Source organism: Aotus nancymaae, unplaced genomic scaffold (assembly GCF_030222135.1).
Source record: "Aotus nancymaae isolate 86718 unplaced genomic scaffold, 86718_ANA_hifiasm-v0.15.2.pri h1tg000011l, whole genome shotgun sequence".
In the NCBI taxonomy this organism is placed as follows: Eukaryota; Metazoa; Chordata; class Mammalia; order Primates; family Aotidae; genus Aotus; species Aotus nancymaae.
In genome coordinates this window covers 35,192,489-35,210,155 of record NW_026988422.1, presented here as the reverse complement: position 1 = coordinate 35,210,155, position 17,667 = coordinate 35,192,489, and the positions used below count along the sequence as shown (strand labels likewise).

At 38.0% G+C, this 17,667-nt stretch overlaps 1 protein-coding gene and 1 non-coding gene across 3 annotated transcripts in view; one reads left to right on the top strand and one right to left on the bottom strand.

Annotated features, from left to right (window-relative positions):
- Positions 1-17,667, bottom strand: part of FMN1 (formin 1) — a 420,788-nt gene that overhangs the window by 125,160 nt on the left and 277,961 nt on the right. For both annotated transcript variants that reach the window (XM_012465403.2, XM_012465416.3), the window contains 5 exons: positions 15,130-15,191; positions 13,194-13,282; positions 6,613-6,742; positions 4,967-5,113; positions 3,808-3,867 (listed from right to left, as the gene is read on the bottom strand). In XM_012465403.2, coding sequence (XP_012320826.2) covers positions 3,808-3,867; positions 4,967-5,113; positions 6,613-6,742; positions 13,194-13,282; positions 15,130-15,191 — 488 coding nt within the window. The remainder of the gene's footprint in view (positions 1-3,807; positions 3,868-4,966; positions 5,114-6,612; positions 6,743-13,193; positions 13,283-15,129; positions 15,192-17,667) is intronic.
- On the top strand, positions 206-310 carry LOC135274488 (small nucleolar RNA U13). The gene has a single exon (XR_010342311.1). It is a non-coding gene; the product is annotated as a small nucleolar RNA U13 (small nucleolar RNA).

The following is a 17,667-nucleotide window of genomic DNA, read 5'->3' as shown; positions in this document are numbered from 1 at the left end:
ATTGTATTATTCCAGTGTGTGACTCTAGTATAATGTATTTGACCTTGGTCTCTATCACTGGACACCTTCCAAAATTTTGCTATTATAAACTATTATAAGTAAATAGTAATTAAATCTGTAGTTATTTTCTTAGGGTAGAAATGTATTAAAAGCTTACACATATTTCTAGGGCTTTTGATACAGAAAGGTCAAAACCTTGCTTTTGATCCTTTTGCAGTTCATGAGCATGATGGATTGGGTGTTCATGTGCATGTGTAAAATATGCCACCATCGAACCTTGTTATGATGTAGGCACATTAGCTGTCTAACATGAAGAAAAAAGAAAATGAAAGGAAAAAATGAAAAAAATTGGGGTAAAAAGGGAAACGAAAAGAGAAAAAACAACCTTGCTTTCCCATAAAACATATATGTACAGATTAGGAAAATGCATCCCCTGTATATAGGAACAGCTTTATGGGCAAACAGCTTGACAAGCACATGGCATCTTTACGTGAATTTTTTATTTTTAAAGTGTGCCCCTTATAGGATATATAATTTGGTGAGTCAAGGGCAAGCTATATATGACTCCCATTTGACCTAGAGACCTTAAATAGAGAATAACCTGATTTACCATACGTGACAGTCCTGAGAAAGGTTTGATCAATTTACAGTACTAATTCTACATATCTAGTTGACAATTTATGTCTTCTATTTGTTTTTTATAAATTGCCTGTGATATATTTTGCCATTTTTAAAAAATTATGAAGAACGTTCTTTTTTCTTGTTAATTCTCAAGAGTTCATGGTCTATTATGTTGTAAACTTTTTCCCAGGATGTTTTTTCGAATTCGGTTTTAAGTCATTTTTGAGATACTAATGTGTTTTTAAATTTTAATTAGGAATTAAAGTTTTTTAGTTTCATGCATTGAAAGTTATCATTCTCATCTTTTATGGTTTCTGCCTAGTCTGAACAGTTTGAAAGAACTTTGCTACTTCAAAATCAGAAAGCTATTTACCTATACTTTTGTCATGTCTTTTATGATTTTATTTTCATTTATTTCTACATTTAACTCTTTTGTTCTTTAAAGATTCGCTCTGGTCTCTGGTAAAAGGTCTAGGAGATAATTCAATTTCTTCCTCTTTCCAATTACTTGAAATTTTTCCTTTATTACATACTTGACACATATTTATTTAGATCCATTTCTGAGATTTCCTTTCTACGTTCTTAAGTTTTTTGCTGTTATTCTATCATTCTACACTTATAATTATTATAGCTCTATAATACATTAGCATATATAAATGAATGATTCTCTCTTCATGTTTAAATCCTGGTCAAATTTTGTCTAATTTTTTTTACATATAATATTTAAAATTATTTTGTCAATTTCTAAATTGATTAGAATTTTGACTGATACTTCTAACAGAGAACATGATGCCACTCCTTATTGTGGTAAAAAAAAAACAAACCCACATAGCATGATATCTACTCTCCCAAATTTTTAAGTGTACAGTATAATATTGTTAGCTATAAGCACATTATTGTACAGATCTCCAGAACTTTTCCATCTTACATGACTGAAACACCATATCCTCAATTCTCCATTTCCGCATTCCTCCATCATTCATTCTTCTTTCTGTTCCTTCAGTTTGACTACTTTAGATACTTATATAAGTGGAATCATACAGTATTTGCCCTTCTATGACTGGTTTATTTTCACTTAGCATTATGTCTTCAAGGTTGATCCACGTTGCAGTATATGACAGTATTTGCTCTTTATGGCTGAGTAATGTTCTGTAGTATATATACACATTTTCTTTACCTGTTCATCTATTGACAGACATTTAGATTGTTTCCAAATCTCAGCTATTGTGAACAATGTTTCAATGAATATGAGAGGAAAAATGTTTCTTTGAGATCCTGGTTTCAATTCTTTTGGATAAATATCCAGAAGTCAGATTATTTGATCATATGGCAGTTCTATTTTTAATTTTTTGAGGAAACTCCCTACTGTTTTCCATAGCGGCTCCACCATTTTATATTCCCACCAATAGTGCTAACAGGTTCCAATTTTTCTACATCCTTGTCAACACTTGCTATTTTCTGTGTGGGAGGGTTTTGGTTTTTAATAACAGCCATCCTAATAGGCATGAGGGGATATCTTACAGTAGTTTTGATTTGCATTTCCCTGGATTAGTGATGTTGGTACCTATTGGCTATTTGTTTGTCTTATTTGCAGAAATGTCTATTCAAGCCCATTACCCATTTTGAAAAATAGGTTTTTTTTTTCTTCATTCTGTTTTTAAATTCTTATGACTTTCAGTACAATTACGTAAATTTATTCACAAAGGTCTGTACTTTTCTAGTTAAGTCTGTAACACATATATTGGTAATGTTACTGGGAGATTTTTCCCAAAAGATCTTTAAATTTATTATTTCTAGAGAAGAGTAATGAGAAAAAGTGAAGTTTTATAAAAAGGCTATAGACAAAGATACTTTCAGTTAGGGACAACATTAGAAGTAAAAAAAAAAGCACAGGGTGTGTTTGGAAAACATCAGGTCTTGAGTTGGATCACAGAATATGTGTAGTGGGAAAGTAATAAAAGCGAGGTTGTAAAAGATTGGAATTAAATTGGTAGAGTCCTAATTCACTTGAAAATGGGGAGCCACTTCTGTTTTGAGTAGATAAGCAATATGATCAGAGTTGTGTCAAGAGGGTGTGGGGTGGCTTAGAGGTGTAGAACCTAGAGATAAAGAGCTGAGCTGGAAAGCAACTGAAATTCTATAGGCGAGCCATCTTAAAACCTGGGTAAGCTGGGGTCAGCAGGAAAACAAAGCAAAACAGGGAAGACATAAGAAACAACTCAGTGGAAGAACAGAGAGGAGCCAGGGGAGGACAAGGTTTCATGCCTGAATGACCAAAAACTATCAAAAACTATGATATTCTTAATAGAAATCGGGGAGAAGTTTGAGGCAGGAGGAAATGATGAGCCTAGCTAGCTAGACTGAGAATAGTTTGATAAGCCCACCAGGAGAGTAGAAGAAGGTATTAAAAAGTTCATTAGTGCCTCACTTGTTTTCTGGATGAAATTGCAGGCCTATTGAAAACAAGGCCCTGGGATTGTTACTATTCTTCCCTCCATGCCTAGGAACAATTCTGCTTACAGGGACAGATAGGCAGAAGTCCTGACAACATTTACTTTGAGACTTTTACTATTCATATTGATCACTATATTTCTCAACATCTTACAACAATACCTCTTTCTTCTCAAAATTACAACTCCTTTTTCTCAATTTAACAAGAAGGAATAAAACAGAAAATTCTGCTCAGATGGATTCACACAGAAATGCTTATTTCTGATTGCAAATGCCCTCTAAGCAGAAAAGATGGATTTTTAAAATTCCACATCTTCAGCCTGTTCACAGATTCATTACTGATAAAATACTGGGTATTACTGAGTCTTACTTTCCTAAATTTTTCTCTGCATCATCACAATACAGTTTCAACTACAACCAATTACTGAATGGATCTAGATTTCACAGAGAACCTCACACTCTGGCCATAAAGCACTAAGGGCAACTAGGGGGTCTCTCTGAAGCTACCATACAGTCTATTGAGACTCAGAAGATTTATACCACTGAATAATGCTTCTATTCATAACTCAATTAAATTATCTTGGTTTCAGTGTGCTCATCTGTAAACCAAGGAGCTGGAGAGCTCTCACATTCTATGTTGGGCTTGCAATTCATCCATCTATCCACCATCATCCAACTTATGAATGCCAACAATGAGTAACAGTTGAAAGTTTTCCACATAATGCTATTTCTTACCTGATCATAGTAACGCAGGTAATACTTCACAACGTAGTCCACCAGATTAATCCCATTATCCTAGGTTTAAAAGAGAAATTTACATAAAAATCATTCCCATGAGACTGTCATGTTACATGGTTGAGAGATGAAATCTCAGGTTGAGAAACTTTTAATTTGCAAAAACTGGCTTTAATTCTCTTCCATGGTAGCAAGGTTTTCCTTCCTCTGCTTTATCCTATCCGTTTACTATGCCAGCTACACAAAAAAATTACACTGTACTATCCTTTGTGGGGGAAAAACAAACATAATCCATAAAACTTCGAAATAATGGCTAAAACAAACAAAAAATTGTCTCCTTGTATTTTCTGGCATAAAGCCAAGACAGGAGGGGGCAGGGAGAGCTAAAGGGAACCAGGGCCTAGAACAGAAAAGCACCCCTCCCTTCCCACCTTTCAAAAAATGTGTGTTCTTAATGGTGTGAAAAACAATCAGGCCAGCTTAAAAGGAGCACCATGCCACTTTATGACCCCGGGAGGCCAGAGAGGAGCAGGCCCTCCCACAAGGCAGCCTTTGTGTCCTGTTCACTGGGGTCTAATTCTAATTTGCCTGTGTGTTTCCCCTCCCTGCGCCCCCCTGCCCGCCATGGGATGCCTAGATATGGGCTGGTTGTTTCTAAAGAGGTAGCTCGGCAGGAGTGTGGAGCCAAGTGATCATCAGGCTCACAGAGTTTGACAGTAGACCCCAGCCCAATTGTTGTGGCAAAAGAATAATTGGTGATTCAACATTGCTCTGCCACTCAGGAATCAGTAAAGTACTAGTAGCCAACACTAAACTCAAACAGCCTCCAGCCTTTGCAGGACGCTGGTACTGTATGCTATCTGTTTTGTTCTCTCATTGAGCAGCAGGTCAATACCTAATTGTGTATGTCAGAGAAACATACGCATAATGGGAATTAGATCACTGAAAATAAGGTCTAACATGAAAAAACAAAACAAAACAAAAACTTCTTTATTCAAAAGTCAAAAGAAAGCAAGAAAAAAATGCATGCTCTAATATAAATGATTGTTGTTGGGGGAGGACAGAGATACATGGAACAATATGGAATAGTTTTTTTTTAAAATTAAAGGTAAAGAAAGAAAATAATGGCAGATCATAGAAACTTATGAAAAATAAATACCCGACTTTTGACATCCTTGAGCTTGGGCAGAATTTCTAAGCTATATCCATCGGCTTGTCCCCGAGTCCTATTTCCTCCGTTCATATAATTTCCAAAAGCCAGAATGAGAGCTAAAATATCCTTCACACTCTTCATGTGCAGCAAGCCCTGTGATGGCAAACACCAATCATTATGGAGCTGAACTCCAAATGCACCCATGTTCATTCATTAACGAATATTTACTGAGTACTCAATCGGCTGTCGGGCGGCTTGGTACCAAAAGGATTAACAGTTGGTGAAATAAAAAACACACTTGACTAAGCCGTAAGTGTCTTTACAAACACATTAACAGCCATTATTTTCTACCCACTCAACAAATTAATTATAAACAGTGCATGTTTTAATACATGAGGATTAATTATTAGTTCTATATTTTCATTTGAGTCGGTTTAATTTTTAATACTTATTTTAAAGTAGACGTTGTAAAAAGGGAGTTGCTATAGTAAGGCTTAGCCTTGGATGACTTCTAGGTAGAAAAGGGGTTACCTTTATGAGGCTGTATTTCAGGCCTATTTATCTACATAGCCAATACAGTTAAATGCAGAGCAGACACAGAAAAAGTATGTTCTTCTTTATCCTCAGATATAATTTTCAGAGGTAAACTATAATAATGCATTTTAAGGCCATAGGCCATCTTTAATAAATTTATTAAACTTACATTTATTAAGTCCTTATATGTCTATTAACTTTTACAATTTCAAGCTGCTTAGGATTTTCTTTGGCTCCCTGATTCATTTGTTTTTCCTTTTATCTATTTTTTACTTCAAGTACAAATTTTCCAATTTAAACATTTTTCTTTATAGTCTTAATTGACCTTCTGCCCCCATCCTTTATTTCAGGGTAAAAAAAGAAAAATTAAGCTCCGGGGAGACTTCTTTATCTCCTCCTGCCTTTCAGTTATTATTAGTGAGTGTATAATTATACTTTGGTAATATTTATTTTTTCTCCATTGAAATATTTCATATCTTAGAAAAAAAAAATCATGCCTCCAAATAAGGAACAAAGTACTACAGTATTTGTGGAGAAGAATAACGTGTCCTTAAGAGCATGGGTCAACTGTGAGAAAAAGCCAGGTGCTAGAATTTAACCTTATAAAGAACACCAGTGTAGTAAAATGAACAAAAATTTATTTGCCAATGACTCATTGTCAGACATTTCACTTATCAAGTCTCTGGAATCCTTTTACTTTATTAGGTTGACAGATTTCAGAAGATCAAATGCATGGATCTAAAGCAAAATCTCTTCTACAATCCAAATTGTAAAATAGGAAACAGATATCATGCTATTTAGATTGGTTTTTAGTGGCCAGTATGTACTTTGGAAGATATTCAGAATTTTTTAGAAGCAGTCTGTGAAAGTGTCATTTTTTCCCCTCCTTCTCCCTCTTCTTCTGTCTGCATCTCCTTCTCTCTCTCTCTCTCTCTCTCTCTCTCTTTCTCTCTCTCTCTCTGTCTCTCTCAGCAGGATAATCACCAAATTTACACTTAGAAAAACATACAATCTGTGTCCAAAAAGGTTTTTATAATGGCACTACAGTGGTCTTTCCCACTTTCTCCTTTACTCTCAATCAGAGCAAGGCTATCTTTTAAATTAGACAGCAAACATACCTTAGAAGCTCGCGTGATGATCTCTACCTTTCTGTGCAAGGAGGTGATACCCTCAGAAAAGATAGATCTGAAGATTATGCACTGGGCACGTTCAGCAAAATTAGGAATCTGGGCTAACTCATGTAAAAATCTGTAAAAAAGAAAATGGATCATCTAGCTTCACATACAGTCACAAGAAAAATAAAAAGACAGCTGAAAAAGATCCACTTTGAGAACATTCTTTATCTGACAATCTCAACAACTATGAAAGATGTCGGATCAGTAGACTCAAGAAATTCCAAGGGCATGGGTTCCATTGCTGACAACAGGGACACTTTTCAAAGGGGTTCTATCAAGGTGAATAAATGTATAGTGTATAAATTCCTTTGGGAACAGAAAGTTAATGCAAGTATACTGAACAAGTTATCTATCTCCTGCTACCCAAACAAGAGATTGAACCCAAATGGAAAGCCCTAGTCTTTAACATATGAGAAAAATTATACAATAAACTCCCTCATAATGGAGCATTCTCTAATAGTGTGTTTATACAGGCTAAGAAAACTGAAGACTTGAGGCAAATGTCTACAGACAAGCGATTAAAAAAAATCTCTTACTGAAGTGATATTGCTACTATTTTTGCTCAATGAGTTACATAATCATCTATAATGACCACATTCTCCAGATATTTGTTTACTTTTTCACATTAACTTACACATATAGACATAGTTTACAGCTCAGTATTTAGAACAAAGCAGGCACTCATTAAGTAGACTACTTAAAGTTTCCTTAAAAATATGGCAAGACAGATCTTAAAAGCTAAAGGTGAGTACTGACCTACACACAGTAGCTCACTGTGTGAGCAGTTGGGCACTGGTTCCCTTTGCAAAACTGAGTTGGAAGAGCTACATGTTCTCCAGGCCAAACACCAGAGGAAGGGGTATAAACGAAAATGGGTGGAAACACTTGGACATGAATTCAGAAAAGGAAAGAATCCACTAAGAGCCATTTATTTCATTCTGGAGTTGAGATGATGATTAACTGATATTCTGAAAGTCTTGGTCAACTCATAATGTCATTACCATGGAATTTTTGCCATCTCTCACCATAAACGGTTTTACATAGGAACAAAGCTGGAGCCTACTTCTTTCTATACCTGAAGATATTTTCTTGGCTTATATTCTCTGTGCCTCCTCTACTTTTAGGGAGATTTGGGTTTTAATAACTTTCTATCAATTGATTTTGTATTTATTCCACAACTAGGTCATAATCCACAATCATTTTTAGATGACATTACATTAAAGTAAGGAATATCCATAAAAGAAAACACAGTCTTGTTTCAAAGTTCAATAACCCATTATTATGAAAATTATGTGATTTGGTATCAAAGCAGAAACTCATAGGAATGTGTAAATTACTTCTTTATGAATGTAATATTAAACAATTTATTCATTGATTGTGACTGAAATCAGGGGTATCAATTTTTACAAATAAGAAATAAAAAGCTTACAGGACTGATAGAATCTGATCTTGTAATGAGTCTTAGTAAGATGTATTTATTCAGATGCTGAGCTATTTTGAAAGAAGGGCCTTGCATTTCTCCCCTTCCAAATGTGACCATAAGATGTTATTCAGGACGTCTCATGTACACTTCCCACTTAAAATGAACACAGTGAGCAAAGCAGTTGCAGATAACACATGAGAATATACACAGATCAATGCCTCAGCTCACCTAAAAGGACTTAGATGAAAAGCAGGAAATGCTGGATGAATAGTTACTCATAAATAGTCTCAAAAGAGGAAGTGTAGGACCAATATAAGGAGAGAAGACCATAGTCTTATAAATGTATCTTACACAATAAAGGTTAAGATCGAATTGCAAGGCTCTCTAGGATTAAAGGCCTTATGGGGGTTAGGGCTTGCACTGAAAAAAGTCTTAGAGCAACTTAATGTTCCAATGTCCTCTTTATGCAGAAGGGCCCGGAACCCATACCGAGTTGCAGCGGGGAGAAAAGATCAGAATTTTATGTTACTTTTGGAAAGAACTGAAAATTAATACGAAAAGATCAGTAACCAAGAATGTCAGTCTCCTTTAGGAATGTATGAGGCATGTACAATGTGTCAGGGACCATGCTGGGGCCTGGGAACAGAGCTTAACTTACAATCCCTTCTTGATAATCTGATAAGTAATTCAACGATTACTGTGGAGTGTGTATAAGTGCTATCGGTGATGGACTGGATCAGAAGAGAAGCTAGGAAACCAAATGCAGGACACTGAAGTGTCATGGGGGGACAGTGTCAGCTAGGGTCCCCAGAGCCCCGTGATGCTCATGCATAACATGTGAGAAACTGCCAAGAGAGCCATGATAGGCTGAATGGGTATCTGTGGGGGAAGTGAGTAGAAGGCAGATGCTAAAATAGTGTTCTGTATTATAAAATGCAGGATTTCAACTTCTTCTGAATGAATGAAGGGTTTGAAACAGGAAAGTGACAGTTTCTGCTTTTTGTTTTAGAAAATCTCCATCGCAGCAGCTCACTTGATTGAATGGGATAGGAAATTTGAGGCTGGGAGACCTCTTGGACCACAGCTGTAGTCTTCCAAGAGGAAAGGTAAGAGGACCTTGCGGTGTGAATGGTGAGGGGCAAATGGATGAGGAAGCTACTAAGGCAGTAAGACCCTGAGTAATCTAACTCTAAGAGATGTTGTGAAGAGTCCGGGATGACTTCGGAGTTTTGGCTTGGATGCTTGGTATAAAGTGAAAATACGAAATAATAAAGAAGCAAATTTGGGAAAAAAAATAGGGTTTTATGACCCTTGCCATTCAAAAACAGCCATGCAAAGAGCACTACGGCTCCTCTCTTATTTATCTGCTAAGGTACCAGAGGTATAGGTTACTTTGAAGGCTGTGAAGCAAGCATCTGATAAATATCTTCTCTTCCCCTGCCCTGCTCCATTACTGTTTTATCCTCTACCCTCAAGAGCAAAAACAGTAACTCTCTCAAATATTCCCAAGCATGGGATCTTAGACACTGGGCCTTAGTACTTATGAATATTTATGGATTGAGTTTCTTTTGGACTAGTCTAACTTTACATTCTAGGTTCATTATGAAAGAAAAAAAAAAAAGAAAGAAGACTAAATATTCCCAAAAGAGGCCACAAATGCAGTATCTTTCCCTTCTTTCTCCAATACAGGCTGATGTTTCCAGGAGGGATTGTAACTTCAGCTTCTAATATATGAAAGAAGTTCTGTGTCTCACATTGTTTGGGTGACACATCCACAGCAGGAACTCAGCTGACAGGTGGAATGATGCAATGTGGCCCATTGTTTTTAAGGGACTGACATTTGATTTATTATCCCTAAATTTCTGAATGGTATTACTTAAGGTGTATGTGCACACAGGCAATACACAGCATAACTGAATGTTGTAACCTGCATTCTTTGATGGAGGAGTACACTAACAGAACCTACTGTGTGGGGGTCCCAAAGCAGCTGTGGACCCTCATGAAACATCACAAAAGGCTGTGTATAGTGTTCTCACTCTAGGCCATAAGGAGCGTGAACCAGGCCAAATCAAAGCCAGTAGAGCCTCACCTCACAACCATTACCAGGCAGCATAAGAAAATAGTCAAGAGTCATCCCTAGAGGGAGTGGTTCTCAGACAGCCTGGTCCCAAGCAGACGACACCTCTGCGGGGAATGGCTTTCTAAATCTGGCACTGGGGTGTAAGAGAGTTGATGAGGTGAGTGATGAGACCAGCCTCTTCATGCTCTGATTTATAGGATTGGGCACCACAGGACTCTTAGGAAACTGCCACGTTAAAACTATAAATGATTCATATTTTCCAGTATGTAAAACATGCTTATAGTCGACTCACTTGGAGTTAATGGCAAATAACTTGGAGTTAATGGCAAAATAATGGTTTGATTTATTGCCAGAGAATCAGAGTGGCATAAATCAAACAAATGCTGGTTTGTGCAGGAGATAGGTAGCAAAGGTGAACTGCGCACCCAGGTCTGAAGGCCCCCCACCTATCCGTGCCTCACCCTCCCGCAACTGAGCCCAAGCACGTCACCTCACCAGCACAACATGACAGTCCTTTTTGCCAGTTTTGCATGTTAATGAAGCCATTACAATTATCATTTATAAACATTAAAAATGCTTTTCTATGTAGATCATCAGTAGAGAAAAGAAGAATAAGTTACGTGTTAATTACCTGCTACCATTATCTAAGTCCTGGCAATTAGAACAATAATTAGGACAGTTGCAAAAACCCATGATCTCTCCCTGCCTGTTCATTTCACCAGATCAGCCATTCCCATAGCTTAGAGCAAGGGCTGCTTGGTGGTTAAGGGGTTGGCAAATTGCAGCCCACAGGCCAAAATCAGGCCAGCACTCGTTTCTGTATGGCCCCTGAATTAAGAATGATGTTTACATTTTTAAATTGTTGAAAAAATAATCAATAGAAGGCTAACATTTTATGACATGTAAAAAATGATATGAAATTCAAATTTCAGTGTTCATAAGTAAAATTTCATTGGGGCACAGCTATACCCATTTGTTTATCTATTGCTTGTGGTTGCTTTTGCACTGCAATGGCTGAATCGAATATCTGTAACATCCCGTAAGTCACAAAGCCTAAAATAATTATTATCTAGTCCTTTACAGGAAAGGTTTGCCAACTCCAGGCTTAGAGGAGACTATTACTGTGTAACTTGGTATAATCAGCACTACCCTATTGCTTGATATGCTGGCTGTGCCCAAATACATCCCCATGGCCTTGTCAGTGTTGAAATATCCCATTATTAGTCACTTTACTTTCAGTTATTAGCACCTTAGGAGGGATTAATTTGTTTTATTAGGAAATATGACTTGGAAATAAACCATAGATCAGTTGAGGGTAGGGACTGGTAAGGAAGGTGTCTCAAGTCAGTGGAACAAGACAGCAGGGGAACCTCATTTGACTTGATTCACAATATCCCTAGGCTTTAGAAACCAATTTGAGGGGGGGATCTTGAACCACGCTCCATGTGAGAGCAAGTCATCCAAGGTTCCCAAAACCATCATGTAGGTTTGTCAGTAACTGAGTAAACCCAGAATTCTCTTCCTGACTCCCATCCCCAGTCATTTAGAGATGTTTTCCTAAGTCTAAATGTCCAGGCATCCATGGAGACTTAGGTATTCTATAGCAGCTGTGCCCAACCTTTTTAGCACAAGGGACCAGTTTCAAGGAAGACAATTTTTCCACAGACCAGGGCTTGGGGTTGGGGGATGGGATGGTTTCGAGATGATCCAAGCTCATTACATTTATTGTGTACTTTATTTCTATTATTACATTGTAATATATAATGAAATAAGTATACAACTCACCATAATGTAGAATTAGTGGGAGCCCTGAGCTTGTTTTTCTGAAACTAGATGGTCCCATCTAGTAGTGATGAGAGACAGTGACAGATCATCATTAGATTCTCATGAGCACGCAACCTGGATCCCTCTTATGTGCAGTTCACAATAGGGTTTGTGCTCCCATGAGAATCTGAGGCTGTTGCTGATCTAATAGGAGGCAGAGCTCAGGTCGTAATGCTGGCTTGCTTGTCGGTCACTGCTCACTAACCACCTGCTGTGTGGCTTGGGTCCTAACAGGACATGGACTGGTACCAGTCTGTGGCCTAGGGGTTGGGGACCCCTGTTCTAGAGGATCCAAAGGACAAGGCATGGAAGCCCCAGTGCAAGCCAGAGAAACTTGGATGCTTCTAGGGCTGACTTGTAACCCTGATCTGATCACTCCATTTCTGCTTCATTTGCTACACTTGCCTTATCTCTAGGTTGAGAGGGTCGGCCTGAATTGTACAAAAAAAATTCAAGGTAGCAACAAACAAAAGCAGCCCCTGTGTCCTCTGAACCCATTTTATATTCTCACAGAGTCTTAGGCCCTGGAAGCCAGGCAGGGCCGTGGGGCTTCAGAGTCCCAGGAGATTATCTGTGGTTTCAAGACCCCAAGAGTCACTCAGTTACACCCCAAAGTGCTGTGTTTTCAAAGTCTATGTAATGGCATCGCAAATGACAGAGCAAGCAGCTATAGATAGTGAGTGGAGAGAAGAACAAGCATGTGCAGAGTGAGGGTGAGAAAAAGCCACATGTAACTTGGGCAGAGCAGGTGGAGAAGTTTGGGGAAAAGCTGGCACATTCAGGCTGAATTTACTGGATATGACCTTTAGGAAAATAAATTTGAATTCTGTGACTCTGATATCATCTTTTTAACTACATCAGCAGAACCTTAAATAGAACAATGCCTCTTCCTTCCTCAGTTACCCTTTTGGTAAAAATGTTTAGTCTAGGAGGATTTAACAAGTTGCTAGAACAAGAAAGGGGAGTCTCATGGGGTTGGGGAAGCGGGTGAGACACGCTGTAGCCAACAGCACAAATCTCATCGCTGCTTTTCCCGGCAGCAGGGTCATCCTGCTGCGTGCAATAGGTCACAGGAATGACGGTGTTGTGATTTAGCTCACTGCACAGTTTAGATTTTGTTATTCTGAGCTGGGAGACAAGAAGACAGAAATTGCAGTTCTCCTTTTGGCCAAACAGAAAAGCGTTAAGTATCCTTACTGCTCAGGTTTATCCAGCAGCTTCAGTTCTTCTTCTTTGGATGTCTCGTAATACTTTCTTATTTTAACCAGCTCATCCTCTTGGGCTCTCTGTACCAAAATAGAAAACAAAACAAAACAAAATGGGCAGTGAGACTCTGGCAATGGCAGTGGGTCTCAAAGTGTGGTTCCTAGACCAGCAGCATCAACATCACCTGTCACTTGTGAGAAATGAAAATTACTGGCCCACCCTAGACACAAGAACTGAGGTGGGGGGTACAACCCCACCAGGTGATTTTGATGCATGCTCAAGTTTAAGATTCAATGCAAATGGTCCTAACAAGTGCATGCAGCTGGACACAGAAGTGCAGCTATTTGAGTTCTACCTTTGAATCCCATCTCTTCCCCTGTAAGGAGGCTGGGGACAAACTGTTCTTAGAATTTGCTTCCTTACCCCTAGAATAGCCCTAAATTATATGGGCTTGCAGCTCTTTTATTTGTAGTCACTATCATCCCTTTTTTCAAATTTCATAAGCACTCATTGCACCACTTATATTATTATTTAGTTACTTCCTCAATTTATCCACCTATTTCAGTTGTATGCAGCTTATCTCTACTGTGAGCTAACAAGCGGCAACCGTGTGCATAGTCATGAGCTCATGGTAACAACAAAAAGCATCTGGAAGGTACTGCCTTTGACAAAGTCCTTTAACATGAACCACTGCATCCTCATTTTATAGATTATTCCACTGAGGCTTGTACTAAGTAACTGTTAAAGAGCTTCAGACTTGGAACTATTCCTGACACTATACCTTGCTGACCTCCGAGTATTCAAGTGCATAATTGGCTCTCAATGGCCTGTTATTTGTGTACTTTGTGGTTTATTAATGAAAGCTTTACTAAGGGAAATGTGAGAGGTTCCCACCCACTTGTACTAAGCAGCTCCTGATACATACAAAATATGTGAAAATGAGCAAGGAATTGGTGATGCCACCAGGCCTAGAATATTAGACTTTGGAAATTTTCTGTAAGAGACTTAAGGTCCCAGGGGACAAAACATTGAAATGAATCATCTTTTGAACTGAGTGACCACAGCATACTATAGAGCCCTAGACAGCCTCCTGGGAAATACTATTACTTAAGAGAATGTGGTTCAATCTATGTTTTTGTATCCTAACAGTCAGTGAAGCAAAACAATTAACAATCATGGGAATTCTGACTCTGCTGTGTTATCTTCTCAAGAGAGCCTAATAATTCTGCTGGTTATGTCCACTTAAAACCCAAATCAAAAGACCTTGTATGTGTATAGTCCTGTTGACTTTCAAAATACATTGCTACTGCTACATATATTAAATGCTCATTTGATTAAAAAAAAATCAGATAGAGCCTGCTATAATCCCCACTGGACTGATGATCAAATGAGATTAGGGAGTTTAAGTAACTGGCCCAAGGTCACTTAGCAGGCAATGGTAGACACAGCTGGACCTCAAACCTAAGAGTGTCTCACTATAAATCCAAAACACATACCCACCATTCTAGACACCTTTCCACATTCAGTATCATCAGCTCATTTGGACTAAGAGTCATCATCCAAGCTGGTATCAGCAGTCCCATTCCTCAGAAGGAGACCCTAGTACACACTGTCATTTCAGTAGGCAGCTTACCTTCATTCACTCTGCTAGCAAGTGACTGGACTGGGTTCCAGGGCATATAAGTGGTGTCCACCTGAGATGCCCTGCCTTGCAAGTATGCAATGAGATCCACTAGTCTAGATACTACAGTGGGAGTTAGGAACCTAGTGCTTCTCACATCCACTCCCATTCAAGCTTGTGTTTCTAGGCCTTAATCTCTTCTAGGCCATGTCAAAACCCTTACTACCAAAGAACATGAATGGCTCAGTCATTCTCAGGTGGAAGATAAATATGGAAATGCCAGCTCTGTAAGTCTTTGACACTCACGTTTTCATATAAGGCTGCCAGGGTCTCCAGATCAACCACGGAGTCATCCACATTGAAAATGGCTGCCGAGCACCCAAAAAGAAAAGAGGATAAGGGATTTGATTAGGTCCCCTGCACCAATGTTTACTCCACATCCAGCTCCCAAGCAATTAATAAAGTATTGCACTTTCTTACACAAGTTGTGCCTCTCAGCTTGTTTTTGCTCCCCTTCCTTTCGCACCATGGGTCTCAAATGAAAGAAACCAAAATGGTTCCTATGGTTGGCCTGAGCCTTGGCTCTGACTTGTTTAATTCCTCAGGCTCTGTGTCCTTTCTGCAGGTTAATTTAGACTCCACAGGAGAAGTGTTTGTGCTTTAAAACTAAATCAGTTTGTAGGTTTGAAGCGCAATTTTAAATCTTTCTTCCCGGATGGTAATTGAGGAGATTTAGTACCTAATGCACCAGAACTGACTCTTGCCCATTACCAGAAAGAAGGAGAGAAAAAGACAGTGTTGGCAAATTAAATGAATTCAGGCATGTGATTTCAGACACTTTTCCACGGCCACTGCAAACATCTTGTTTGGATTAAAAAGACAAGAAAAAGCAATAACTGCATCAATAGCAAATTAAGATTATGGAAACCTCCCATGAGCCAGTCTTGAGGCAGGTTCTCATTCCCATGGTTTTATTAGGATTCTACTTGTTCTGTATTATTTAAGATGAAGTAATTTAGCTGTTAACTAATATGCTTATGATTTCATCTAGAGAGGTACCTTCCCATATATACTGGAATGCAAAAATTGAGATTTTAAATCCTTAATGGATTTGGCTATCCAAATGTTTGAAATAAGCAGGTCCACATCTTTAAATAATTATTCAAAACTAATAAGGTTTGTTCCCTCAACCCTACCTCCCTTCCCTGACTTTACATTGTGAAATTAACCAGCACGCTAGTAAATTTTCTCCATGGCAGGCTAATTAATTTTATTAAACCAACCAGTGATACTTAGAATGCCTTAAAATTTTGCTCGTCAACCATTATTCTGTTCATTTCCATTACACCATGGTTTTTGAGAAGGTGGGGATCAAGGTAAGGGGCAGGTTGTTTTTGAGGTGTTTTGCTTCTTCCGTGGTTTAGAATCACATTAACCTTTTCATACAAGTTTAACAAAGCTAATTAACTGAGCTAAGATCATGGACCCTCACAGAACACCAAGAAAGTTACTTAAAATTACTTCACAGTCCACTTTCTTAAACTTAGGAGTTATTCAGCAAGCTATTCCTAGGTATGTGGAACAGAGAGAAAAGAGGTGGTTAATATGCTATAGACAAAGTAAGTTACCTCAGATTCCACCAAGACAAAGGAATATCACACTTCCATAAAGACCCATCTAAAACCACCAAAGAAAAATGTAGTTTGAGGACAGAAAGAAAGGATTTGCCCTCTCAAAACTGTTATTTTGTGTGTGGAGACAATATCAATTCACTAATTTGTCAGATAGAACATGCATTTTTAAATGTCTAGCGCTTTGAAAATCAAAATAGCCAGAAACAGTGTCTATTTTATGTAAATCTCAGTATTATAAAAATCAGCCAACATGAGCATATAAGAAAAGGTCAAATTCTAAACAGTAATCTACCAAACATGTTTACATGTTAACTAATCACATGTCTTGAGTAACTACACATGTAACTACAAGCTTAGATATAATCAAATAATCTTAACTAATGAGAAAGAGAATGACCTGTGAATTTCTTTTCCTTGTAAGTAAATATTCAGTTTTTAAAAGTTAATCAGTCTGGGGCCCAGGTACACAGTTCCTCAGGTTATATTATCAGCCATGCCCCTTCCACTGTGTTTAGTAGCAGAAAAATAACACCCAGAGAGGCTGGGACTGAGTTCTGAAGACATGGATTCACACTCAGAATAAATATTTATTGAATGTGCACAGAATGCTCCAGAAACTGTTCTAAAATACTGTGGATTTTTAAGTTGGAAGTGCAAAGTACTTAATCTCATGAAATTTATATTCTAGATTGGACAGAAAATAAACAAGTAAATACATAATTTCAGAAACAATTTACCATGAAGAACGTAAAACAGAAAAATGTACAACATTAGACAGAAGGATCCCTGTCACTTCTTTGGGAGGTGACATTTAAGTGAAGACCTGAAGAGGTCAGTTTTGTAACTATGTTGGAGAGTAATGTCCCAGGGAGAGGCAACTGCAAAGACAAGTTTCTTTTTCTGAAGGAACACATTCAAGATACAGAAAAAAAAATCAAGGTGACTACAATGGACAGAGCAAAATTTCCTCACTGTGTGATCCTGATGTGTTAAATTTTCTGAGCTTCCACATATCAATAAAACAGATCTAATACCACTTACTGAAAATGTTAAATGACGTAAGATGTATGCTTAGCATAGCATGTCAAACATAGCATGAGCCCAAAATGGTATGTATGAGCTATTTCTATCATGATTTCAAATATATACATTGTAAATGTGTTTTAATGCTTGTTAATGCCTTATCCCCTTTAACACCTGGAAAGAATTA